Here is a 25,876-nt window from a genome sequence, read left to right as displayed (position 1 = left end):
CCGCCTCCACACAGAGGTCCCAGCTCTCTCAGCTGCCAGGCCACCAAGGGTGAGCAGGGCAAGGGTCACTGCCCCTGGTTCCCAAAACTCTAGGCAGCAGTGGCCCCGACTACTTTGAAGCACAAGGAGCTTTTGGAAACCCTTCCCTCCAAGCTGACCGTTCCACCCCACCATTCTCCTCACTTGGTACAGAGACTTTACAAGAATGGGGTACGGTGCTCCCTTCTGCCCCATGACCAGCAGCCAGCTCTGTGATCACCCTGGACTGGGCACACGGCATGGGAAAGAGTTGTCCAATAAGCCAGGACCCATCTGGCTTGGGAGGCAGGTGTGAAGCTGACACTGGGCACCCTCAAATCCTCGCCGAGGGGCCTCTCCCTTCCAGAGCACGGCTGATGTGTCTGTTCTTATTGTTAGAACCCGTCTTCCTCATTCCCCCAGAACTGTGCTGCCTCAGAGAACTTTACTCTAGGACAGAAATGTTCTATATCGGCATTGTCCAAAATGGCAGCCACCAGCTTCAGAAGGCCACTGAGTATTTGAGATGTGACTAGTGCAACCAAGGAGCTGTATTAATTTTACTTCATCTGAATTAATGCCGACAATTCTGGAACAGAGGTTCCAAGAGGACCAGTCTTTCCTGTCTTTTTCTCCACGGTTTGCTCAGCACCTAGAACAGAGCCTGGCATTCAACCACACGCTCATTTAAGAAAGCTGTTAAAGGGCGCCTGGGTGGCTCAGTTGGTTAAGTGACTGCCTTCGGCTCAGGTCATGATCCTGGAGTCCTGGGATCGAGTCCCGCATCGGGCTCCCTGCTCAGCAGGGAGTCTGCTTCTCCCTCTGACCCTCCCCCCTCTCATGCTCGCTCTATCTCATTCTCTCTCTCAAATAAATAAAATCTTTAAAAAAAAAAAAAGAAAGCTGTTAAAAAGGTGACAAAATCCTTGCACCTCCCCCAGAAGCCCCCACAGCCTCCCGGCCCCCCACTCTCACACACGGATGTGGATTCCTGCAGTTGCCCCAGCCCCTCCCACTTCCCTAGGCTGAAAGGGCATGTGGGGAAGGAGCCCACGCTGTCCGTCCCCCGCCCCAGCGCCGACCACAAGCTCCTGGGCAGTGAGCGCTGGTGATGGGCCAAAGCCTTACGGCACAGGGTGGGAAAGAAAGACCCAAGGGGATTCTGCTGGTGGTCCTCCAAACCAACAGAGAAGGAGCCACCTTCTGCTTTTTCTGAGGGAAACCTAAGCACCTAAAAACAACAACAAAGGCCTCCCAGCAGATCCCAAGACAAAGATTGAGTGGAAGGGTGCCGTCCCCACCACTAGGCTTGCCAGGGGCTAGTGGAAGAGACTCCGAGGCCCCCCTCCCCGACGTGCCCCCTTCAGGACTTCTCTGCATACTCCCAGGTCTGAGCTTCGTTCCCCCAGCTACACAGCCTTCACCTTCCTGTGGACCTAGAAGACCCTCTCCAACTGGCTTTCATTTAGAGGCGACCTGATTAGACACAAGAGCCCCTCTCTCTTGCAGACCGGGGACCTGGAATTTTCACGAAGCCTGTAACTCCCATTTCTTCTGGCTCACAGACGGCAGCATCTGAAGCCGTTAGTCCTGGAGCCGGGGTAATTGTAGCTGGGGGAAAAAATCATAACATTACCCAGAATATTCTTAGTGGAAGGGGCACTCAGAACACATTTAAGAGCTTAAATGGAGGCCATTTGAAAAAAGACAGATGGACAGGAATGGTTAGATTTCAAAAGTCAGGCCTTTCATTTCCCTCAGAGAACGCTTTTTGTTTGAGCTAACAGGTTTCAAACGGTGCTGCAGGCAGTGGTCATGCCATAAGGATTTTATTTAAGTGAACGATCAAACACAGTTAGGATGGAAATGTGTGGGGAGAATCAGAAGACCTTGAAGTTTTATACCGAGAAGGGGAAAAAGGAAAGAACAGTCCTGTGCCCTGACACCCCGGGCTCCTCTTTGGCTGAGGTCCCCCCAAGCCTCTTGGCGGTGCCCCAGGAACGCGGAAGCCGGTGGGACAACCCGAAGGGGCTGTAGGCACCAAGTCCTGAGCAGCCCGGCCCGGGCATGGACACTGGCCATGGAAACAATTCCAGCCGTCCCCAGGCTGCCGGCGAACAGCTGCCGTACGCAGCGAACCGGAGTTTGCAGGTGGAAACAAGAAATACGATGACAACACTGAGCAGGACTCAGCTCAAGGATCGCCTCTTCCGGGAAGCTGCCCCTGAACCCCGTGCCCGGAGGGGCCACCTGTCCCTTGGTGGCATGTTGCCTGGTCCGTCAGACCACTTAGGGCCACCACAGACCTCTCTACAGCGAGCACCGGACCTGGTGCTACACCCATGAACCGCACAGTGACTGGCCCTTCCAGATGGAATGCGATCTACCCCAGGGCTACTCAGCATCCGTGTGTCCACCTCATCCTCATCCTCATCCTCATCCTGCCCTCGCTCCTGGAGCTCGGGGCTATCTGCAGCCTACTGGACATCTCCACTGCCATCTAATGGGCCTCTCAGGCTTAAAATGCCACAGGCAGCTCCTCCCAGAGTCTTCCTCACCTCAACCCACCGTGGCCCCCGCCTTCTGGCTGCTCAGGCCAGAAGCCTTGCAGTCGGCCCTCCACCCCCGTCCACGCGCACGGCCGCTGCTGGCTCTGCTCTCAGAACGGACCACAAGTCCGACGACTGCTCACCATCCCCACGCGGGTCTCTGGTCTATTCTTGACCTAATGTCCATTTGACGCTGGCAAAGGGACACAACTATGAAACATCTGTCTGCTCTCTCTGAAAAGTCAGTATTAATGAAATCTTTGTAAGTCACACCAAGTTCCATGCCCTTCAGCCTTGACGTGTGTCAGTTCTCGTAACCCCCGGTGACTCCGTGCGGCGTCCTTCAAGGCCCGGCACGACTGGCCCTGCTGCGCCCTCTGACCTCCCGCTCCGGCCTTCCTGCCAAGCTTGATCAAGCCCGACCGGCTCAGCGCCAGAAGGCTCTTCTCCCAGACCGCACATGACCCAAGTCCCGTTTCACGTGTTAGCACTAACAGAAGTGCCTTCCCTGACTTTCCATCCCGCCTCTCCTGCCCCTCGTCCTTTTTTATTTTCCTGACTCACTTTTCCCAGTCTCTGTCACTTCTGCATTTGCTGGCGACTTGGCTTCCTCACTGGGATTGCAGCTCCACGAAGAGGGACTCAGACTAGTGCCCCGCACACACAGTACACACTGACAAGAGATGTTACTGCGCATTCTGCCGGAAGAATGAATGCTCGTATTTCCAGACACGTGAGCAAACCAAAGACCAGAGACAACAAGTAATTTGTCAAAGGCCTCGTTGCTACAGGGAGGGGGCAGTGCTGGTCTGGAGCCGATGTCGGCTGCCTTCCCTGCTTCCATCCCTCAGACTCTGCCCACCCCCCGCCTATCCCCGGAGAACATTAAGCTGAAGCTTTAAGACTCAGCCCAGGTTCTATGGCCTCTAAATAAACCTAAAGCAGACTGCATTCCTCCACCATTCTCCAAGGCCTTGACTACAGCAATCCATCACAGAAATGCTGGATAGTTTAGGGATTGCCGATCTTTTTCAACAGGAAGAACTCCTAGACACCCTTAAAAACCTAGCTTGCACATCACCTCCTTCAGGAAATTTTTCTGGAGTTTCCCCAGCCTCTTCTATGCTCTCCTCAACTTCTGAATAAGCTTGGCCCTGGCAGCATGAATCACAACACACGGTCATCAGCCGCGAGGTGCATGTCCTGGTCTAGCGCCGTGATAGCTCAGCGCAAGGACTGATGGCAGCCTCGTCATCTACAGCCCTCAGCACGGCGATGGGGAGAGAAAGCAGAGTCGTGTGTTTGCTGGACAAAGCCTCATCCAAATCCCTCGCCCACACAGGCCGTCCTTGTGCTCAAGATCCCCATACCCGGCACACCCTGTACCTGGCAACCTTAGCAGGACTTCATGCAACTTCCGTGCTGTAACAAGGGCCTTCTCCCGTTAGCCTGGAGGCTCTGTCAGGGGCGGGGCCCTTTGTTCCCTGCTGAGTCTCCAATGCTGACAGGAGGCCCTCCACAAACATCTACTGGTTGACTGGATGGAAGGACGGATGGGAGGACGGGGACAGGGAGGGAGAGCAGGAAGAAAGACAGAGAGGACGAGGGCTGACGGGCCGCCAGAGTTCAGTGGTCCCGGGTGGCAGTGCCTGGCTCCAGCCGGGCACTCACCTGTACGAGTCCCCATCTCTGTTGTAATCGCACAAAAGGTAATCCTTTCCCACCACCTTGTCTCTGGCGATTTTCAGGGGCTGGTCAACAGAAGACAGGAGATCTTCGCACAGACTGGGGACCTGGTGGAAAGAAAGGAAAAGGCAGAACCGGGGTTAGAACAACACGTCCGACCCAGGTTGGCTAATGGCAACTGGAGCCACATCGTGGTCAGCATATTTAACATCTGGCCCTTGGTACTCTGCCAGAATCCTGGGCCCGTTCTTTTCTTTTCCACATGTGTCTGACACCAACTGTGTCCCTCCATAAAGAAACCTGTTCTTGAATTACAGCACAGCGTGATTTCCAACACAGCCTCCCTTCCAAATCTGCGTGCAGCTTTAATTACCTGGTCACCAGGGTGGTCTGGTACATTTAAGTATGTATGTGCTTGGTATTGGTCTCTGGTGGGCAAAGTACAAGCTCAAGTCCTGAGAAGAAGGTAAACATTTGAAATACATAGGAATCCAAAGAACTCTGAGAATAACCCGTCCGTGCTGGAGAACTCCCACAGGCTCCCATGCTGGGTGGAGTTTCCAATATTTTCCAGGCCCCAGGCCAAGCATTACCAGGTTGGCTCGCAGAGTCGACCTACCTGCCGCAAAGGTAGCTTCACACCAGCTTGGCACAGCGCCGAGCTCCAGCTGGCTTATCTCAGGTGGACCCACGTGGAGCTGCATCACTGAGGAGGAGGGCGGCCCGGGGGCCTGGGCCAGGTGGGGCTGACTCCCAGGGCAAATCCTGCTGAACTGGACACATGGCCCCGCCAGTAACCAGGCTGCTGGCCTCCTCCTCCCAATTCAAACATCCATTTCCACCAAAATATTCCAGGAAGGGATGGCAGCACTTTCAGAAACGGATTCCTTTGGGCTTGAGTCACTTCCATGCTATATTTTCAATGTGCTGACTTATTCGTTTCATGGCCCTGGGTTTATGGAGGCCCCACCATATCGTTTACCAGGCCAGTGGCTGCCAACTGCACCAAAAGCCCTTCCAAATGGAAAAGTTAAATCATATGGCAAAGATACCCAGAAGCCGCTCAGCAGGGCGGGCAGACTGCTACAGCAGCTCCTGTGTTCCTCCCGAAGACCCTGACCGCCTCCAGAAAGGTGGGGGCAGGGGACTGCCACCTCCTAGACCACCTGGCCTCCGCGGGCTTCCCTGGGCCCCTCTGCTGAGCCCCAAGGCCCCAGCTGGCACAGCTGGAGGACAGAGACCTTGTCTCGAAAAGCTCTGGCCTCAGTGAAACAATCGGTTCCCTCTACACGGACCAGTGCGGGTCATCTGGCCCCACAAGAGATATGCGCACCAGTAACTCCGGTACACAGCCTGGGACGCCCACCCGTGTCCCCTTCCCCCCACACACAAACAGGGCCTTTTTTTCTTTTGTTCTGAGATTTTATTTTTAAATAATCTTTACACCAAACATGGGGCTCGAACTTACAACCCTGGCATCAAGAGTCGCATGCATCGCCGACTGAGCCAGCCAGGTGCCCCAAAACGGGGTGATTTTTTTTTTAATTAATATATTTTTTTTAAGATTTTATTTATTTATTTGAGAGAGAGAGAGAGAGAATGAGAGCGAGAGCATGAGGGGGGGAGGGTCAGAGGGAGAAGCAGACTCCCTGCCGAGCAGGGAGCCCGATGAGGGACTCGATCCGGGGACTCCAGGATCATGACCTGAGCCGAAGGCAGTCGTTCAACCAACTGAGCCACCCAGGCACCCAAAAGACGGGGTGATTTTCAAAGTTAGTTTTGGTGGTGAGAACATCAACCCCCTACCATTTCCAGGCGTCTGCCGTGTACGCTGCACTATGCTGGGCCTTTACATACGGCATACTGTCTACCTGAGAGTTCGCTCTCATTGTGTGAAGTAGGTCTGTATTACACCCATCTTACAGACCGTAGACAAATCTCCCCCTCTGATGGTAACTCTGATTTAATAGACAGCAAAGAGGAAGGACAGTGAACACCACAGGCATAATGAGGTGGCAAATAACCCCTCCCACTGAAGGTGGCAAATAACCTCCCCACTCAGCAACCAATGGCCACAAAACCTGGAAGAAAGTCCTGGCCAAGGAAGACTTTAACAGCTTCCACCCAAGGCAGCTGGGATTTGGAAGCAGTCTTGCTTTGCTGCTGGGGGCCCTGGTGAAATGGCCCTGAGCACCTCTGTGCCAGCCTGTCGGACAAGTCCTTTCCCGAAGCATCACCATTTGTTCTGTTGGGCTGCCGCCTTAGCTTCCCTGTTGGGCCCTGACTTCTGCCTCGAACCCCGTTCTAACCGGCCAGGGCCCTGGCACTATTGGCTTGATTTCCGTATCTGTCCAGTAGGGGAAGTAAAACCAACTCACTGTGATTTGGGGAATCCCATGAGACCATGCATTCGGCATTCAGTCCAGCGCCCAGCACGGGGGGACGCGTGCACACTAGTGACAGACACCGACATGCCCACCCTGCCTCCTCAGTACTCAGTATCATCTGCTGGCAGTCTTCGATGGCAACGTCAGCCCGGGTCCCACCTGAGTTCACCACACCGGTGGCTCCAGGCACTGGATAAAAACGGACCTTTCGGAATCCGGTTCTTCTGAACCCCAGTTCTGCCTGTGACCAGCTGTCTCCCCTTCCCCACCCGTCGTGCTGCTTTGCAGCTACATCCCCCAACCTAGGACAGCTCGCGAGATAATGGGATTTGGTATGAAACAGACTCCGCTGCGCCGCTGTCCAAAAGGCTGATCCACGGATCAGAAGTACTTCAATAATTTCTTCCTGGCACTTATACTGGCTGAAAGGAGGTTTAAATTTATTTGTTGTCTATCCCCCCGTCCCTAGAATGTAGATTTCGCGAGGGTGGGGACTTCGATCGCGGTCCCGGTGCCTAATGGCCATAGTGCTGGACACACAGTGAGTGCTCGGTATGTGCATGGGATGGAGGAATTTTACAACGTGGAGCCTCCCAAACACCAGTCAGCTTTGTTTTTAAGTTCATCCATTGGTGTGTAGTCAGGATCTTTACCAAAAGAGTTGGTCATCAAGAACTGAACTTTGACAGACACCAGTGACCAACTTCACGTGTGGTTCCAACCAGATATTCTCAGGTATGAATCGCGATGTGGTGGAGAAGCCCTAAGACAAAGAGAACTGGCGTTTTAATTGAAGTCCGGCGTGTTTATTACTATGTGACCCCGAGCAGCACAGCAATGGTGGCGAGACTGGGAACTAAGAGACTGGGTTCTAGCCTCTGTGCTGGCTGTTCGTGTGTCAAACACAGTGAGTGAGCTTCGCTGGAGACCGGATGCTGCCGGTCTGTGATACGAACGTCACTGCTTTGTGAAAATACTTCAGGTAAAGAAAGATTATAATCAAAATGACATAAAATTCTTCATATAGTTAAACGTATTCACCCTTTATTTGGAGAATGCTTTTTGGGGGCAGGGTATTAAGATGCCTTTAATTTTATGAAATGATAGGTCACCTGGTTTTTGTTTTAAAAGTTGGCAACCCAGTGACCTACTCTTCCTCTGTTTTTCTTTCTCCACACACTACCCCCGCCTTTAAAAAAAAAAAAAAAGTTTCTGGCCTGTGAAATTAAAAAATGTGGCAGCCACTGGTCTAGAAAATGGGATCCAGCCCTCCCCGCCTGTCCAAGTAGATCAGGGTAACTTTCAAGGTCAGTGTAAAGAACCGGAAGAGACTCCACTCCTCCCACTTTGTAACTCATGTTCTTCAAAGCACAAAGCTAACAAGGGTACAAAGGGTGGATCTGTGGTACCACCAGCTGTCCTCAAGAGCCGCTCTCGCTGCCTGCCCAGCCCACCTTTCCTATTCTGGTCACGAAACTTCTCAATCCCATGAGGTCTGGGCAAAGCTAACCTCCACTCCACCGCTGCCCAATCTGGTATCAGGAGAGCACCCGCACGAGCTTCTGAGCGGTGATATTATCTGAGCTCCCACATCCAGCCACCCCTGAAAGTCCATGGCCAGGTACTAACCAACCCCAGAAGAAGATACATCTAAACTGTCACCACAAAATTACAGCAGCGTGCAGAAAACCACAGAAAACTCCTGAAGGAGCAGGAGGATGTGCCCTTCTGTGAAAAGCAACTGGGACGTGATACGGCCAGCCGGTTCTTCACCCACCAAGTACAATTTTCGCCTTTTGGGTAAACTTTCAAGTTGGACCACACCTTTGTATTCCCTTCCATCAGTCCTGTTTCTTTGACCAAAGATAAAGTGTTCTTTTATCTTCCTGTCACCATGGGGACTGAGAAGTGCAGATGACATGGTGTGCCCACAGACTGGTACCAGAGCAGCTGCCCAAGGGCGCATTCGTCAAGATCTGGCGCGCTACCCACCAACCTGTCTCACTTCCACGCCATCTCACCCCTCACTTGCCTGCAGCCTCCCAACACCACCCTGTCCTGCTCGCGGCTCTCTGCGAAGGCAAGTTAGCACATGTGTTCTTCTGCCTAAAAATATCCTCCCTTATAGGCTTGCTGGAGAAAATACAGGATTGGGCAGTGCATTTTTAATTTCAGATACACAATGAATCTCAAATACACAGGATACATGTTTTCATTTGCTAAACCTGGCAACCCATCCCCATTCTTCTCTCAAATCCTATGACCCTTCAGAACCCAGCCCAAACTCCGACTTCTTTACCAAGATGCCAAATTCTTTGGAATTCCTGTACTAACACTGATGTCAACTGAATCCCAAAAGCTTTGGGGATGGCTGTTCTAGTCCTGCCGTCAGCTATCCCTTTACTCCCTCCTCGCTCCTTAACACTCTCGGGAGTCTGAGTGCTGACTGTGAGCCGAGAGGTACAGTCCCGTGCCCCAGACCCAGCCCGGTGACACGCGTGGGGTGGTGGGGGCTCCAGCACGTCTGCCGACTGATCAAGGTCCTACTATAAACTCAGAATAAAGGCAGTTTAAAAAAAATAAAAATAAAAAAAAAAAAAGAATAAAGGCAGTTTATCTCTCATCGATGAGTTACCGGCACTCTCTTGACACTCAACCCCCAAGGCTACCCCCAACTCAGTTCTGTCACGTGCTTAGAAGAGTGGAAGAAATCACATTAAGTCTCAAGGATCATGAGTTTGCAGAGCAATTTAAATGAAAGGACAGGTCCAAACAAGCCAAGAGTTCACTCTGGGGTGTATGTGTCATCGGCTCCATTGCCCCTGAGCGAGAACACGTGGTTGGTGCCGACACCCGAGGGCCGGATGGTTTCTGTCCAAACTGCCTGTCTGAACCGCTTCACAGCCTCTGTGAGGAATGTTCGGGTAACACCAGAGGTGTGAGATCAGTCCACACTGTTGGGGGGACCTGAACTTAATTCTCAGTGACTTGGAACAGTAAACAACACTGCACTGGCCGGAGCACTGTCCCGGTGCGGTGGGGTTCAGGGCTCCACCAATTCATTTCTCCGCTGCCCCAAGCTCCCCCTGAGGCCACACCCCAGAGAGCAGGGAGCACCATGCCCTGTACACCCGAGGAGCTGACACCATCGCCTGGCTCCCCGGGGGGGGGGTGGGGGGGCGGCGGCGCTGGGGGAGGGAGGAATAAAGTGAACTGGGACAGGGAGGGAAAACCCCAGGAGGAATGTCCTGAGCCCCAGCCGCAGGTGATCCTTTAATAATGATGAGGATAAGGATGAGCAGGCTGCCACAGTCCGCACCTGGGAGTGCACGCCAGGCACTGTACTCTAGCCTCTCCCCACATCACCTCCTCTACTCTTCAAAACAGCCCTCGATGTAGAACAGTTAGAGAACCCTTGTTTTAAAGAAGGGTCAGCCGGGCCTCGGAGAAAGACCGGGCCTGAGTCGCAGCGCTACTTGCCAGTGGTCTGAGACAGCACACGTGAGATACAGAACAGTTCGGTTGAGTAAAAATTACATCCACTCCTGCTGTCGCCCCAAACCGAAGGCTGTTCCTACCATCTAACCCAACAGTGGATCCCATGAAGAGAGATACAAATCAGAAGCTTCCGGCCACAAGTGAGGTTCGTGTCTGCGCCGCCATGTGGTTCTATTTTACCTCTTCCCCTTCTCCATTAGTTATTAATTTTGAAAACAATTGTTCAACCAGAAAAAGAAACTTGAGATGAACCCTTTAAAAAGCACAAAAGCCAGACCAGTTCAACTCCATGGATAATCCAATCCACGGCACCACTGTCCTTAAGAAGTGCACCCCGTAGCTCGGTTCCTTAAAAAAAAAAAATGGCCCAACGAACACATTCCATCTTTTGATCTGCCCGCTGGCTGCGCGCCCGCCACCAGAGAGATAAGAATCGAAAACAGACCTGTTCGCTGGGTCGCACACTCAGATGAGTAATGTTGGTGAAATCACAGCTGGGCAGAGGCCTGGCTGGCCCCGCTCCCCGCTCCCCGCTCCCCGCATTCGAAGCGCCTGCTCCCAGGCAGCCAGGTGTCAGGATGCCGGAGCTCCGGGCGGCCAGCAGAGGTCTCTGCTTACAGTTGGGTTTGTTCCTTTTATTTTTTCTAAGGCTACAAACTTTCCCCTTTTTTCCCTAATAAAAATAAACAAACATAAAAATGAAATACAAGACCAAAGGGAGTGTTTGTAGCGACACACATGTTGGTGTCAGAAACAATCTACAGTGTGGCATTCTGGAAAACACCAACCTTGAAATCAAACACAAGTTCAAATCCTTGGTTTGCCACTTCCTGGCTGAGTGTACCCTTCCTTAACCTCAGAAACGCGGGCCACAGTCCCCACCTCAAAGAGAAATTCATTTTGCTCAGTGCACGCTGAGTACCCAAGCCAGGGATGTGCTAGGTGCCAAGGACACAGTGGCAGGCAAGACAGGCACACACAGCCTGCTCGCCCAAAACACGCTCTCGCCACTGGACACGGACACGGCACAAGGAGCCATCCCGGTGGCAAGGGAGGGCCTGTGGGGGTTCGGTGGTCCAGGAGGTGGCACAGTGATGACATGGGAAGGAAGGAAAGAGGGGAACACTGACATGGGAGCTAGCACAAAGGCTCTGTGGCAGGAGGCCCCAAGGACAGAGACACCCCTCCCAGGACAGGGAACCAGCAACACAAAGGGACTGTGCAGTGGAGCTCCCTGCCCGCACGGAGCCCTCCAGCCATGCCTGGACCTCAGCAGGGACCCTGTGCCCACTGCCCGGCGCTGAGCATGGCGAGACAGGCGCTTTGCGCTTGCTGAACCCAAGGCTACTCAGTCCTCCACCCCCAACCACACACAGACACATGGACACACACACAGGGACAGGGGTGATGTCCCTCCCTCCCATTTCAGACCCAGCACTCTTCCAACTAAGCTATCACTTGACTCTAAGAATGACATTCTTCAAATGAAAGTACAGACTGTATCCTTCATTAGATGTCTATAAATTAAGATGTATGATTAATGCATTCAAAGGACACGTGAAGTGTAAGAAGCAATTTCCCTATTTCGGAAACATTACGATACGATGAACCATGTGTACCTCAGATTCAGGAGGCTAGTACAGCAGACTAAGGACTTGCTCACATCAGGTACTCAACTGGTCGCCGGGGGCACAGTCCTCAGGGTCTAAATGAAGCTGGCCAACAGGGCCAACACTAGGAAATCATTTGGTAACAAATATTTTATTCTACCTAGAAACAAATTTTTCACATGCCATTAACAACAAAGAACTTTCTCAAGAAACAAGTCCCTCCCGGCTTCCTTTTCTTAGGCAGGTGCCCCAAACCACCCCAGGGATAAATAATAAAGGCGAACTTCCTGGGCTGGGTTTCAGCCATTCATACTCAAGACTCCAAAGCTTTGCCTTCTAGAAGCTCACAGCCTGGAATAAGAGGCAAGAACAGTTTTCTAAAGGAAGGGTCAGGAAGGGGCAGAACAAAGAGAAGGCAAATTGAAAAGAAAAATTAAAATCGCTATCTGTGAGTCAACCACAGGCTCACACACAAGGCTCCTGTTGTCCACATGTAACCTTATGCTTCCCCGAAGGGGATGAACCAGGCACTTGGAGCCTAATTAAATTAACCGTTCCCTGGCCAGGGGCACCACTCCTCCCCCGTTAGAGGGAAGTCAAGAGAAGTCAGGGTCCTTCTAACCTGCCTGCTCCTCTTAATTAAGGCCTTGTCCCTGAGGACAGAGCACAATACACAAACACCTCACAAAGCCAGAGGCTGAAAAGTCACCAGACAGAAGTCGCTGTGGCCTCGGTGCGGAGAAGTGTCTGCAGCCTGGGCAGGCAACCGCCCCGAGCGGAGCCGGGGCCCCAACGTCCTGCACAGTCCATCCCGACCCAGGCTGCTCTCCCCCGGGGACCTAATGACCCCTGCCTCTTCCACGCAGCCCCAAAGCCTCAGAAGGGAGGCAGTGCCCCAGCCTATGCTCCTCCGGGCCACAAGGTCCTGACTGAGGGCCTCGCATCTTCGCACCCTCAGGACAGGGTCTCTCCCCTCAGGACAGGGGTGGGGCCTGGCACTGGCAGGGCTCCCGGTGCTGCTGACATGGTCCCTTGGGCAGAGTTTGATCTTCGGAAGTCCGAGTCAGACTCTGTGGGGAGCAGGCTCCTAGAATGTTCCTCCCTGCCTCTGCTGGAGGGGGAACCGGGGCTGGCTGGCTGGCGGCGAGGGTGAGCGCACCCGAGTGACAGTGGCGACGGGGATGGCACTGCGGCTCCATGACCAACGGCCCCCCGGTCCGCCGGAGACTCGAGTTCTCAGCCCCAGGGGGGTGGACGGCCACGCTCCGGAGACCGTGGGGCTGGCGCCGGCCCGCAACCCAAAGGCAAACGTGGACAGAGCTGTGGCCCTCCTGCTGGACGGCTTCGTTGCCAAGGGAGTACCTCACTGGCTGCATTCTTATAAATCACTCCAGACCTTTCGGGAAAAGACCAGGTAAAAGCTACCCGAAACCACCCATGTGGAACGCGATCTTTTCGGGAAGGCCGTGTGATTTCAGGGGTGGGACAGGGGACCCCCCAGCCTCATTTCCGTCCCCACAGGCTGGGACCCTGGTGGCGGCGGATGTTCCCTGAAGCGCTGCCGGCGCACGAGGCGCTCCTCCGGGCGTGCCCGCCGCCTCTCGCCTGACCATCGCGGCGCCCCGCACGACCACCCTGGGGCACAGCGGGGTGACGCGGCCGGGCTGAGACCTCGCAGCCGGGGCCGCCTCTAGCGTGGGGCCTGGCGAGCAACCGCGGGCTGAGAACACCTCCGCCGAAAGCATCACCAGCGGGATGGCGGCAGAGAGAAGCGCCTGGCCCAAGTGGGCTCTGCGTGATTAGGTCCTCCTCACAGCTGCCTGAGGGTAGAGCAGCGAGGTCTCAGCCCGCTTCCTCATCCCTGTGCGTTCAGGGCTGGGCCGGGCCGCAGGCTAAAGCCTCCCCGTCCGAGCCTTCCTGAAAGCTGCGAATGGGCTAGCCCGGAAATCCACCTGAACGAGAAGCGCGCTGCCAGGTGGGCAAGGCTGCAGAAACGCAGAAGGTGCCCTACTGCTGAGCTGGGAGGGCTCGCCGAGGGGACAAAGTGCCGGAGACCCGCCCGTGTGTCCTGGCCAAGGGGCAGATTTCCAGAGCGGGTGCGGGTAGGCGGACCAAAGCAATCCCACCGCCACCTGCCGAGGCCCCATCCAGCTCACCGCGGGAGGATCCTCCAGCACCGCCCCCCCCCCAGGAGGCCAAAGACCCTGTGAAGCAGCAGCAGAAGCTCGGAGCCACGCAGCCACTGAGTCATATGCCAGACTTCCGGCTCTTTCCACCACATATTCTCCCCAAACTCTCCAGACCACAAACTTCGAAACAGCCCTAACAGTCTACCAAAATTCCAGTGATGCGCTTGGTTCCCTTCAAGTGGAACTGTTCGTGCTGTTTCTGCTTGTGTGTGTGTGAGCGGGGCTGGAGGCCAGCACGGATGTGCCACGTTACCGGAGGCACACGCAGAACAAGTCAGGGCCTTTTTCTCCCTTCTCTTAGCATAAAACCATCTTGGCTGGCTGGCCACAACGTTTCCCACTGGATTCCTTCCACTGGATGGATGTCTCATCAGGTTTTGTTTTAATTGCACTGAGTCATCTAGAGAAAATGGCTACGCATGGACAAAAAAAAAAGAATAATCTGTAATTCTTCCTACTGGGGAGAAGTCAGCTCCACTTAGGAACCACCCATGTGTCCTCTTCATTGGCTGGGTCTTCTGGATCAAGAGCTCCTCTCCACTTTGGCCCATAAGAGATAAAACCCACCTAACTGTATGAGGGGTTAGACAGAGTTCCCACCCTCCAGGAGCTCCGAGTCTAGGAGGAGAGACAGTGGCACAAACAATGTAGAGGGAGTACTGGATGCTATGGAAACGAAGAGGAGGGCCGCCCAGAGCCCCCCAGGAGGACACAGGGAGCAGGGGAGTCCAGGCAAGACATGAGAGGAGCTAACATCGAGCCGAGTTACAGAAAGTGAAGCGCGAGTGTGGTACGAAGTCACAGTGAAGCCTGTGGGACTTGGGTGTAGATGGGGTATCCGCCTGGTCTCAGGAGCACGGCGTGGGGTACAGATGGCTGCACGACTCTGATTACGCTAAAAACCACTGTAATGCACACTTTTCAAAGGGTGAATTTTACAGTATGTGGATTCTACCTCCACAAAGCTGTTGTTTAAAAAAAAAAAAAAAAGTGAATCAAGAGACGTGTCCCAGGTGGAGAGCACAGGTATATCCAGGGAATTCCAAGTTCAATGCAAATGCAAAAATATCAGTTTGGGTTTTTAGCAGAGAATGCAAGTTTGGGTTGGTGAGCAGTGACTCTGGGCCTCGGGGATCAGAGACAGTGTTAGCTTTCGCTTCACGTTCAGTAGCTACTGGACTACTGACCCTTACAACCCAGAGCTCTCCACATCAGAATAAATTAATAAATTAACACAGCACATTGTAGGGGACACATCGTCGGCCTGGAAGTCAGAGCCGGTCTCTAATGAAATGGGGACAGATCACTTGATGGTCCTGTTTCCTCATCTCTAAAACGGACCAACTGACTCAAATGGGTCTTTTGGTTCTCCGAGGCAGAGAAGAGATGCCTGGTGGGGTGCTGGTGGAGGGAGGGACTTAGGGTGACAGGAGTAAGTAGGCTCACCCACCACCCTGTGTTTCGTTAGAGCACTGTGTAAGATTTAGCTTGAAAGAGGGCTCCACCGATTTAAGAAATGTCTGAAAGCCACTAGAGGACCAGCAAGGTTCATTTGAGCCTTAAGATCCTGCAAAGTCTTACAGTTCAAGACAGTCAATGTACTTATCTGACTCTCCAGGAAATGGCTTTGCGAGCTAATCAGAAGTTTGTGACGTTCTTCCTAAAACTAACAACATCTACTGAGCAAGGCACTGTGGGTGATCCCAAAGTGACTAAGAGCTGGGCCTGCCCCCGAGGTGCCCAGCCTCAGGACCCAGACACAGCCCGAGGGAGAAGGAACAGGCTCCCAACCGCAGGGGCCTTGTCCCTCAATTCCAATTCCAGGTCCTTCAGAAATTTCTCTCTTTATACACAGAACCTACATTACCCCCCCTCTGCTCTCTTCCAGGAGTGAGCTCCCACCCACCGAGGCTCCCACCCCAATTGTACTCACTAAAGGGAAGCCCAGGCTTTCCTGCTGCCCATGACATAGATCTTCATGAACTCTGGTGTCCCCTTCATTCATGGGAGACCTGGTCACCAGCAGTTAGCACGCCATCGGCTTTTTACGGGACTGGTGATGGACACACGTCAGAACTCCCAGGCCCCTGACGGACACGCAGCTGCTCCATGTCCCGGCCCAGGCTCCAGACCTACTTCAAATGTCAGGGAAAGCAGGCTGGACACTGCTTTCAAGGGCTTTCAATCTGTTCCCTGAACCCGATGTGTGCTCCCAGGGTGACCCAGGCACTCCTCACCCAGGGTCGGGGCCTGCGGAGCTACATAAGACTTTCTCACGGCTCTCAGGAAGGAAATGCCCTCTGACTCTCTGGGTCCTGGGGAAGCGGACTCTCTTTCCAGCTCACTTTTCTGTCTCGTGTTTCTCATCCCCCAGAAGGCAGGACCTAATCTAGAGAGATATTCTTCAGACCTCCTCAGTGAAAGCTCTCCAGACCTTACCTAAAACACCGCTCCCTGGGGTCCGCTGGTAACAGGATGCCACACGGTTCCCAAAACACAGAAGCCAGACAGACCCTCCGCACTTCGGGCAAGGTAAGGCCAAGGAAGGGCTCTTGGTGCATTTCTGATGAATTATGCCTCTCGGCTCCAGCGAACAAGAGCCCCGTATCTTCTTCACCTCGGGATAGTGCGGCCTCCTGCAGCTGGACCTGATCCTGACCTAAGTCGGATTTTTCCGGAACTTCCCTGATCTTGTAGTACCGCTGCCCACCAGAACCACAGGAGGACTAAGCTCTTTTGTTCATTTAGCCCAGAAGGAAACCAAAGTGATACTCTAGTCCCTCACGCATCCAGGAGTGCAACAGCTGGGACGCCAGGAGCACCCACTGCCACCTCCCAGAGCCGTGGCAAGATACACACAACACCACTAACATGAATGACGACAGAGCACGCGCACGAATGACCCCAAAGAGACCTGAACTTCCCATACACAGGCAAAACAGAAACCAGAGGAAAAAACATTCCCCAAACAAAAATGGGCGCTTGCAAGGAGACTTGCTGAGTGGCAAACTTTTTGGAAAGATGGAATTTTAAACACAAACACAAACACAAAAGGGCAGAGATGTGAGGCAGAGGCGCTGTGCACACGGCTGGGCGGCCCTTTAATTAGGGAAAGATTTGCAAAGCCTGTGGAGCGTCGGCCGATTTTCCCTGGGTCTCGGGAATGGAAAGAACGTGGAAACCAACGGGGTGACCAACAAGTTCGCATTCTGCTTGATACTCGCACTGAGCGTGAAGCCCCGGGTCATTTTCAGCAGCTCTGGTGATTCATCCCTTGGAGCAACGGGGGACGACGCCCTGGTCTGGGACGAGGCAGGCTGGACCTACTCCTCCCTAAGGGGGCTTCCCACAGCACGCAGGAAAGCTCTTCTGTCAAGGTGTTTGAAGGCAGAAACATAATTCCAGGGAAAACCAGTAAGCCCCTCAGACCTAGGGACTGCATTTCTCATTTGCATGTTAGTATATGGCACCTTCATAAGCATTTCTCATGGACTTAAACGTCCTGCACATGGACAGAAGATCTGTAGTAAAACAGAAAAATGATATCCCCCAGCTCCATCCAGGGGGGAACACTTGCCCATCTGACTCCCAAGTGGCGAAGGAGGCAGCAGCGGTTTTCCCCACACTGCCAACACCCATGTCGCTACTCTTGTTTCTGGGACATCGTGATGTCCGAGGCAGCACTGGGGCAAGTCTTCTTAAACAGGGGCTTTAGCTCTACTCTGCAGGATACCCTGTGCCCCTTGGAAGTTATGAGAAGTTCCCAAGTCTAAGAAAGATTCAGAAACAAAGGCAGAGCCTCTGCGCCCCTTTTCTCTGCCAAAACCTAAGAGCTAAGAGCTCAGGAAAAACAGGAATCGGGGAGCCAACTCTGGGTTCCTCCGGGAGCAGCAGCTGTTACCACCCGGAGCCGTGAGGGAGACACCAGGTGACAGAGCGCCTGAGAGCTCTGATTTGGAAAGCCCGAGGTCCCGTGAGATCAGACGGGACAAAGGCGGGTGGTACTGACCGTCCCATAAAGCCCTCAGTGTCAACAGAGCCAGCAAGGCTTCCCAGGAAAGAACTGATGGCGGCTCTTCCAGAGGCAGGCAGGCAGGCAGGCCCGTGGAGCAATTTAGGGAAGAGGCACGTTTCCTGGCTCTAATCTTAAAATCTCAATCAATCCATCAATCGCTGTCTCTTCCGTTATGCAGCTAGGAAGTCTGAGGAGCGATTAACAGCTGATCCTCAGTGAGACCGGAGTGTGCACCCATCACCCGCTTCTTGGCAAGGACTCGTGAGGCTTGAGCCAATGGCCAAAGCTTACAAGGCATCAACTCACGGATCCTAATCTGGACAGAAACACACGCTCCTACTCTTTGTCCAGCTAGCTCCCTTCCTATCACCCTGGCTCAGGCTTCACCTACTCCAAGAAGCTTTCCCTGAAACCCACCACCAAGGGGGGGCTTGGTGCCCCTCATGCTGCTTCCATAGCTCCGTGCTCCTCTCCACTGGAAGCCTTGTATTACATTTATCTGGCTATCTGGCTCCCCCATGCCTGTGGGCTCTTCAGACACAAACATCAGCACAGGCTCTAGCACTCACAAGGGGCCTGAGCATGCCTTCACTGGGTGTCCATTTGTGCCAACACTGGGGAGACAAAGCTCAACAGAGCAGACAAGATCCCTACCCTCAGAGAGCTTGGTGGGCAGTGAGAGTCACATAATTAATCCAACCGAGAGTAGAGGGGAGTACCATGGCTGCAGTGACCAAGGGACAGGGTGGGGGGCTGAGGCCCAAGCAGAGGTCTGAGAGATGAGCAGAGCTGGTGTGGAGAGGTGTTCCCAGGAAAGAGGACAGCACATACCAAGATCCAACAATACCGGGCACAGGACTTTTGCGAAACCCTAGCAGATCAGTATGGTTGGAGTGGAAGGGCCTTGGCGGAGGGAGGAGGGATGGGCAGGGCTCCAAATCAGGAGTTCTATTAAACCCAGAATGTTCTCTGGGCTTGATCCTAATGACACTGTGGAGTCAGGGCAGTGGAGGGTCATGATGAAAACTGCATTTTGGAAAGGTTACTCTGGCTGCCGAAGAGTGAGATGGGGTGGGTGGGGGACTATAGGCAGGGAGGTCCAGAGGCTGTTAGAATAATCCAGTAACCCAGGGGCAATAAATGTCCACCGAACTGCCCTAAATGATAAACATGGCTTTGGCCAACAGGCTGGATGGGGGTGGGTGGCACTCCTTAGAAGCGACTACCCTGGGCACCTGGAACCATGTCTCTGCCGGCCTCCAGCCAGCCCGAGCTGCACCCAGTGCTCCTGGGGCCTGCCTCTGTGCTGGACTCTTCCACAAGCCACATACCCTGCTTCCTGCCTTTGCTGCCAAGACCCGAGAGGTCAAGTACTAGAGGGGAGGGCATTCAAGCCCCTCGTCACTGTGAGTGGGTCTGGCACGCCCCACGGCCCCGCTCCGCGCTGGAAGGCAGCACCACCTCCCTGAGCCCGATCAGAAAGCACTCGCCCGCCGCCTGCCACACAAGAAAACGGAGGGCGCTCTGACGAGGGGCATCCTTAGAAGGACAGCCGATGGGCCAGCTGCCCCAGCTCCCGTTTCTGTCCTGCACTCGCACCTTGCTGTCACAGAAGCCCGTGCTCCGTCCGGCAGCTGACGCGACCCATGGAGCGCTCCTCACGCGCACCCCGCGATGCCCCAGCATGCCCCCTTAATCCTCCCACCTGCCCTCTGAGAATGAGGTGAAGTCACAACTCCCTGCACCGTACCCACGGGGAAACGGAGGCACAGAGAGCCGAAGCGGCTTCCTCAAGATCACCTAGGTCCCTAGGGGGTGCCAGACCCAGGGGACTCTCAGTTTGCTGCCCCTCTGTGCCCTTCCCCTGCTGGGGCCACCAGTGCCGACCCCATGGGGCTGAGGCCTCCTGAGTGATGTTGCAGCTTCTCAAGGCATCTCTGCCCCCTTTCCTCTCCCTCCTCAGACTACATGGCTTAGAAGGTCTAGAGGGAGAGCCCCCCATCTCAGAGCTTGGGACAGGTGGGTTCACTGGCCAGTCCAGCTACTCCTTATTTAGCACCAACGATGGGGCCAGGCACACGTGGACCTTGGGGATACGGAGGAGCAGTACTACATTCCACAGGTGCTTTGGACCCAGAGGGCCCCTGGGCGCGAACAGTGCAGAATCATGAGGCAGTGCTTTGGCCCGCAGACTGAGGCAGCCTGGACGTGGGGCTTCCAGCAGGTCAATGAAACAAGGCGTGCAAATGCTGGGGAAGGAGCAGTAAGCGACTTTCCAGGGCCCGACGCACATCCCTCACTCCCTCCTTACACTCAGCGTGGTCAGAAGGAGGGGAAATCCACTTGTAGGAAGAATAATCACTTCCAGCCTGGGGCAAATCTCCTAAAGGGTTTCGTTCTGAACCCAGACTGTTATTTTAGCTTCCAGTCAGTAGTAATTAAGTGTGCCTACACATTCCAGAAAAAGGAGAGAGGGAGATTAACGATAATTAAATCTCTTCTGTATTTGGCCCTGAATCTCTCCTCGAGTGGCCTGCCGTCAAGATACTTATGGCCTGCATCTGACACAACTCCTACCAGCACCATCTGTAACATCAATTCGGGTCCTGGCGTGAAGGTTTCAATTACACACGAGGTAACAGCCCCCCCAGGACCCGAGAGTCTGGAGTTTTACAAGTGCCGTCCTTCCCAGTTCTCCTGCACACAACACATCCAGAATCTGGTCGGGGATCATTTGCAGAGGGGAGGGCACAGGGACAGCCCCTTTGCGAGGCCTCTCAAAGGCAGGTTCTGCGCCTGTTGTGATTGACAGGGTCTCTAATGAACCTTAATTGTGAGCGCAACAGGCCCAGGAAGGCAGCAACAGATGTGGCAACACGGCAACCGCAAACCGCCTGACTAATGAATAAAAAGTGTCCCCCCTGATGAGGGCCAGTGACCCAAAAAAGGAGGGTGGAATCATTCTTCACCCCTGCACCTTTTCTAGAGCACTGATTCCTTAATGCAAGCAATGGGAAGCCTGTCAGGGGCTGGAAGGAACCTGCCTCCGCCCTCCAAGCAGAAAGAGACCAGGCAGCAGAGCTACTTGGTGGCGGCATGGGGACCTGGGGTCACATGATCACCACCAAAGCCACCTCCACCAGCATTTCATCTCTAACAATGGAAGGCTAGAACAGGCTGTCCTTTCAACATGGGAAGGGGAAAGTTCCATTCTGCGAAGACTGAATAACCTCTTGCGGGTGCTAAAGACTGTGACGATATCTGCATTCAGAGGTCAGCTGGGGACCTGCAGTGACAAGGAAGAAGCTATTCCTGGAGAAGCCGTGGGCACAGACAGCATGGCAGGAGGAAACTGGGCATCTGAGTCTGATGGACCTGGGGTTGATCCTGACCCTGCTACTTACTAATGAGCTGTGAGGCTCTGACCAACTTACTAAGCCTCTCTGTTTCCTCATCTGTAAGATGTGGTGTGTGCTCTAAAGAAACTAAATATGTGAAGGGTCAAGAGAAGTCTTTGGCAGCTGAAAACCAGGCGACCAGCAGAGTTTTCATTCATTTGCATGACGGCTGCATCAGACTTGGGGCAAGAACCCCACCGTAGACAGCTACCTACTTTAAGCCAAGTACCGTGCTAGAAGCTTTACACACACCATCTCTAGTTTTCAAGGGCAGTGACATCAGGCCCACCCCCCGAGGTGAAGAAGCCGTGGTTCAGAAGTCACCCAGCTCAGACATGGTGAAGACGAGAGCTCAGCTCAGCGGGGCCTTCCGGTTTCCCGGTGCTCACCCGTATTGGGTCTGGTGCTCCGGACATATCAGGCACCCAGTGTCAGACTCACAGGCATCCCAACACTTCCCAGCCAAGAACTTTACAGGTGCTCCATCTCCAAGCAAACTAAAACATACTAAAATACTTCTGTAGCCTGACACATAAAGAGTATATGGAGAGCGGGGAGATCATTAAATAATCAGTCTGTGTCCAAGGCAATGTGCAGAATAGATGGGCACTCTGCCGCAAGCCCAGCCCGAACATCCACGCCGTGGCCAGTGGCCCCTCACAGGCATATTTCTGCAGCGGGGCAAGAACAGGTGGTAGCGGGCGAGGTGCTAACATAGCCTCCCCACCATGAGAAATAGACTCGGGAGAGGCTGAAGGGGAAGAGCCAGGGGATGGGGAGGACCACTGCTGGGTGACTGTGGAGGCGCTGCAGACGTGGACGTGGGGGCTGGTTCTCAAGGTGGGGAGGGGGTGCCTGGGGGTCACGCTGGCAGTGCGGAGGTGGGGATTAGAGATGGAGGTTCAGGCTGGGACAAGACAGCAGCAATCCTGATGGGATGGAAGGAGGCGGAGGCACAGAGAGCAATAAACTGGACTACAGAGTGGGGTCCTGAGGGTCCCAGGTCCTAGGTGGCCTGTCCTGGATGACGTCCACGTGCTTGTGTGGCACCTGTGGATGGCTGAAGTGAAGGTGACAAGCTTGAGTGAGCAAGGAGGCTGCGGGATCCACTGCCCGGTCCTTGGACAGATCCCACCCCCGACCTGTCCCACCATGCAGCCACTTTGTTTAGCTCCCCCACCAGGGCTTCCAAAGGACTCTGAGCGTTATGAATTCAGGGAGCTGAAGCAGGGAGCAGAGTGCCCACCAAAGTCCCCAGGCAGAGGAGAGGACACACAGGCCGGGAGCCCCCCCTGCCAGGATGGGATGAGAGGCAGGACACTCCATCACCCCACTCTGCGGAATGAGCTGTCAAGCTGTCCTTCCTGGCCATGACACCGGTCTCGGACCTCCTCTGCTGGCCCTGGTGTCGAGGGCGATGGCATCTCCCTGCTTTCCATCCCGTCAGAGGCATGCTCACTGTCAGAGTTCACAGAACGTGGGAAAATGGTTTTCAGGACCATCTCAGATGCCTCAGTGGAGGGCCTCCTCACCGCCTCCTTGCCAGGTTAAATACACCAAGTCCCTGCACTGGCGCACTGGGCTCTAACCCCTCGTGAGAGTCAGGACTGGGACTGTCCACCTGTGCAAACACGGGAAGGCTGCCAGAACCCAGGTTTACAACAGGTCCTGGAAAGCCAGCGAAGGTAATAAAGGAATCAGCCAGCATTTACTAAGCACCTGTCATGCACGTCGGCACATGACATACATCCTCACACCCTCCCAAGTGCTCCAGGAATGGGGTTTTCTTACCCCCGTCTCGTATGCTGGAGCAAACTCTGGAGGTGAAGCGACCTGCCTGTGCTCTCAAAGCTGGAAGGTGACTGATCGGGATTGAAGTCCCAGTCAGCCTCGATCCATCTATGGAAGTAAGCTGCAGAAGCGATGGAGCCCCACCCCGGGGCGGGGGGGCATCTGCCAGAGGCCCCCATCTGCTCGGCTCGCTCTACATTTTTACCGACACGGCAAGTTATTCGGTTACAGACCTGACAGAAATCAATGCCGCTTCTGCCAGCAAAAGGGGATCCTGAAAGGAGGGATCTCAACACAACAGTATCCACGGCGATGGGATCCAGGTTCTGAGAATGTGACCATCTGGCCCTCACTTCACAGACCCAGAGACACCTGCCAATCACAAAGAAATTAGCAGCAGACCCAACGCTACAACCCGGGGTCCCTGGCTTCAGGTAAGATTTGCTTAATGTCACAGTGCTTTCTTCCTACCTTCCTATTTCCCCCACTACAGAAGGAGCTGTAAGTTCTTCTTCAAATAGAGAACTATTTGAAGAAACCACAAGGAAAGCTATGTTCTTTATACGCCGTTTTACCTAACAATTACAAAAATTGTAAACTTGGCTAACATCACACGGCCACTGCCAAAAAGGGTCTAAAATCCAGGTCATTTGATATGCAGGTTATAAACCCTTCTAGGAAACCATGTTTTCCAAAGTGGATTCCAAGAAAGTGAGTTAGAGAAAGGCTAGGTTCAAGGAAATGTTGTTTTTAACTGCAGGACTTCCCAGAACCTTTAATAAGACAACATGGATGGCAAAGCTCCTAGATGGCAGAGTGGGCCATGTTCCCCCTATTGCTCACGGTCTTTGTTCAAGAGGCTCAACTAAGGTGAGCTGACCAATTTCACGACAGTCAGGCAACATGCAGGTTGCATCCAGAAGAAATTCGGTCCATCCACTGAGCAGAAAGCCAGGTCATCCGTGAAGGCCACTTTTCCAGCCATCCTATCCTGTTTCATTTTGCACTCCTCAGAGAAGGACACAGAGGATGTGTAAGAGACATCTGCACTGCTCCCTCTGTAACTCACCTGTGTACCTGGCTCTCTGTCCTAACAAAGTATTCCCACTTTTCTTACTAGTGGAGGCGTCCACACACAGCAGCTGGGAACTCTGGACTTGGACTGCCTGGGTGCAAAGCTTGGCTCCACCACGGCCACCTGGTGACCTTGGCCAAGATGCCCGGGCCCCTGCTGCCGCTTTTTTTTTTTTTTTTTTTAAGATTTTATTTATTTATTTGACAGAGAGACACACAGCGAGAGAGGGAACACAAGCAGGGGGAGTGGGAGAGGGAGAAGCAGGCTCCCCGTGGAGCAGGGAACGTGATGCGGGGCTCGATCCCAGGACCCCGGGATCATGACCCGAGCCAAAGGCAGACGCTCAACGACTGAGCCACCCAGGCGCCCCTGCTGCTTCTTCTGTCCAATGGGAACCACAGTGACAGCCTCAGAAGGCGCTTTCTCAAGATTTAGGGAGGAACATTCACTGTGGCAAAAGTGACAAACACTTTTCAGAGTTTGTTCTCAGTCCTTTCATTTAATTTTATTTCAGCCTTTAAGTTAAAAATGCAGGTGGTCATAAGCCATCCTTTTGGCTTTAGTTTCTACGCCTTAGGAACAAGGCCTCCCCCACCTCAGCACCAAATACCGTTGAGGCTTCCCTCTGCTTCTTGCCTGTCCGCTTCATGTTAGGCCGGGAGCGGATGAGCACAGGCCGGGCAAGAGATTCTTAGCTTATCTGCCTTCAACGCCTTTAGTTGTTTCAGCAATCTGATCGAATAATCCATTGTTTCTTCCCATCGAAACATGAATGTCACTTATAATACATGCTGAGCGCCTCCATGAGGGGGCCCAGTGCTGAGCGGGCCGACTCCGCTCGCTCCTGCCTCTCGGGTCTGAGCTCGGGGAGCCCATGCCCAGCTGCTCCCGCAGTCCTGCGGCCGCCAACGGATCCTGCCCTCCCACCCCAGGTGCCTTATATATTCCAAGTGCCTTAACTGGGTTGTGTGCTGATGCTGGTACACTTGATTTAAAGGTAGTCACCTTCCTGACCCATCCCTTTAACTCTTGCAGTGCAAGAACTTGCTCTTCCTAAAATTTCTAGATTTGCTTTATTAACTGAAAGAAGAAATAGTGGCCTGCTACTTGTGTTTGGACAGAACGCTCTTTTAAAGAGCACCCCCTGCCCAAACACACACACAGGGCACAGTGTGTGCGTGTGTGTGGGTGGGTGGGTGCGCGCATGTGCTGAGGGTCACTGATGGTTTCACTCCGCATCACTATTCCCACTGAGTCCACGGCTCCCAACAGCAGGCCAAGCAGAATCAGGTAGCTCTGATGGAGCTTCCAACCGGAAGAGGCAGGAAGAGAAGTTTACAGAGGCTTTTCTCCTGAGGCACTTACAAGTTCCATGGCCACTAGCCTGCCCTCGTCACAAATTTCTTTTACAGTTTCACCTGAAAAGATAATTTTAGCAGGACATAGAAGAAATGACATACTGGGCGCCTGGGTGGCTCAGTTGGTTAAGCGACTGCCTTCGGCTCAGGTCATGATCCTGGAGTCCCTGGATCGAGTCCCGCATCGGGCTCCCTGCTCGGCAGGGAGTCTGCTTCTCCCTCTGACCCTCCCCCCTCTCATGTGCTCTCTCTCATTCTCTCTCAAATAAATAAATAAAATCTTTAAAAAAAAAAAAAAAGAA

At 53.7% G+C, this 25,876-nt stretch overlaps 1 protein-coding gene across 3 annotated transcripts in view; it reads right to left on the bottom strand.

The window, feature by feature from the left end:
- Window positions 1-25,876, bottom strand: part of CAPZB (capping actin protein of muscle Z-line subunit beta) — a 125,934-nt gene that overhangs the window by 35,826 nt on the left and 64,232 nt on the right. For all 3 annotated transcript variants that reach the window (XM_081817617.1, XM_081817615.1, XM_081817616.1), the window contains exon 3: window positions 4,239-4,360. In XM_081817617.1, the coding sequence (XP_081673743.1) occupies window positions 4,239-4,360 (122 nt within the window). The remainder of the gene's footprint in view (window positions 1-4,238; window positions 4,361-25,876) is intronic.

Source organism: Leptonychotes weddellii, chromosome 4 (genome assembly GCF_054177405.1).
Source record: "Leptonychotes weddellii isolate Sample4059 chromosome 4, ASM5417740v2, whole genome shotgun sequence".
NCBI classification, from domain to species: Eukaryota; Metazoa; Chordata; class Mammalia; order Carnivora; family Phocidae; genus Leptonychotes; species Leptonychotes weddellii.
This window is presented reverse-complemented; position numbering and strand designations above follow the sequence as displayed.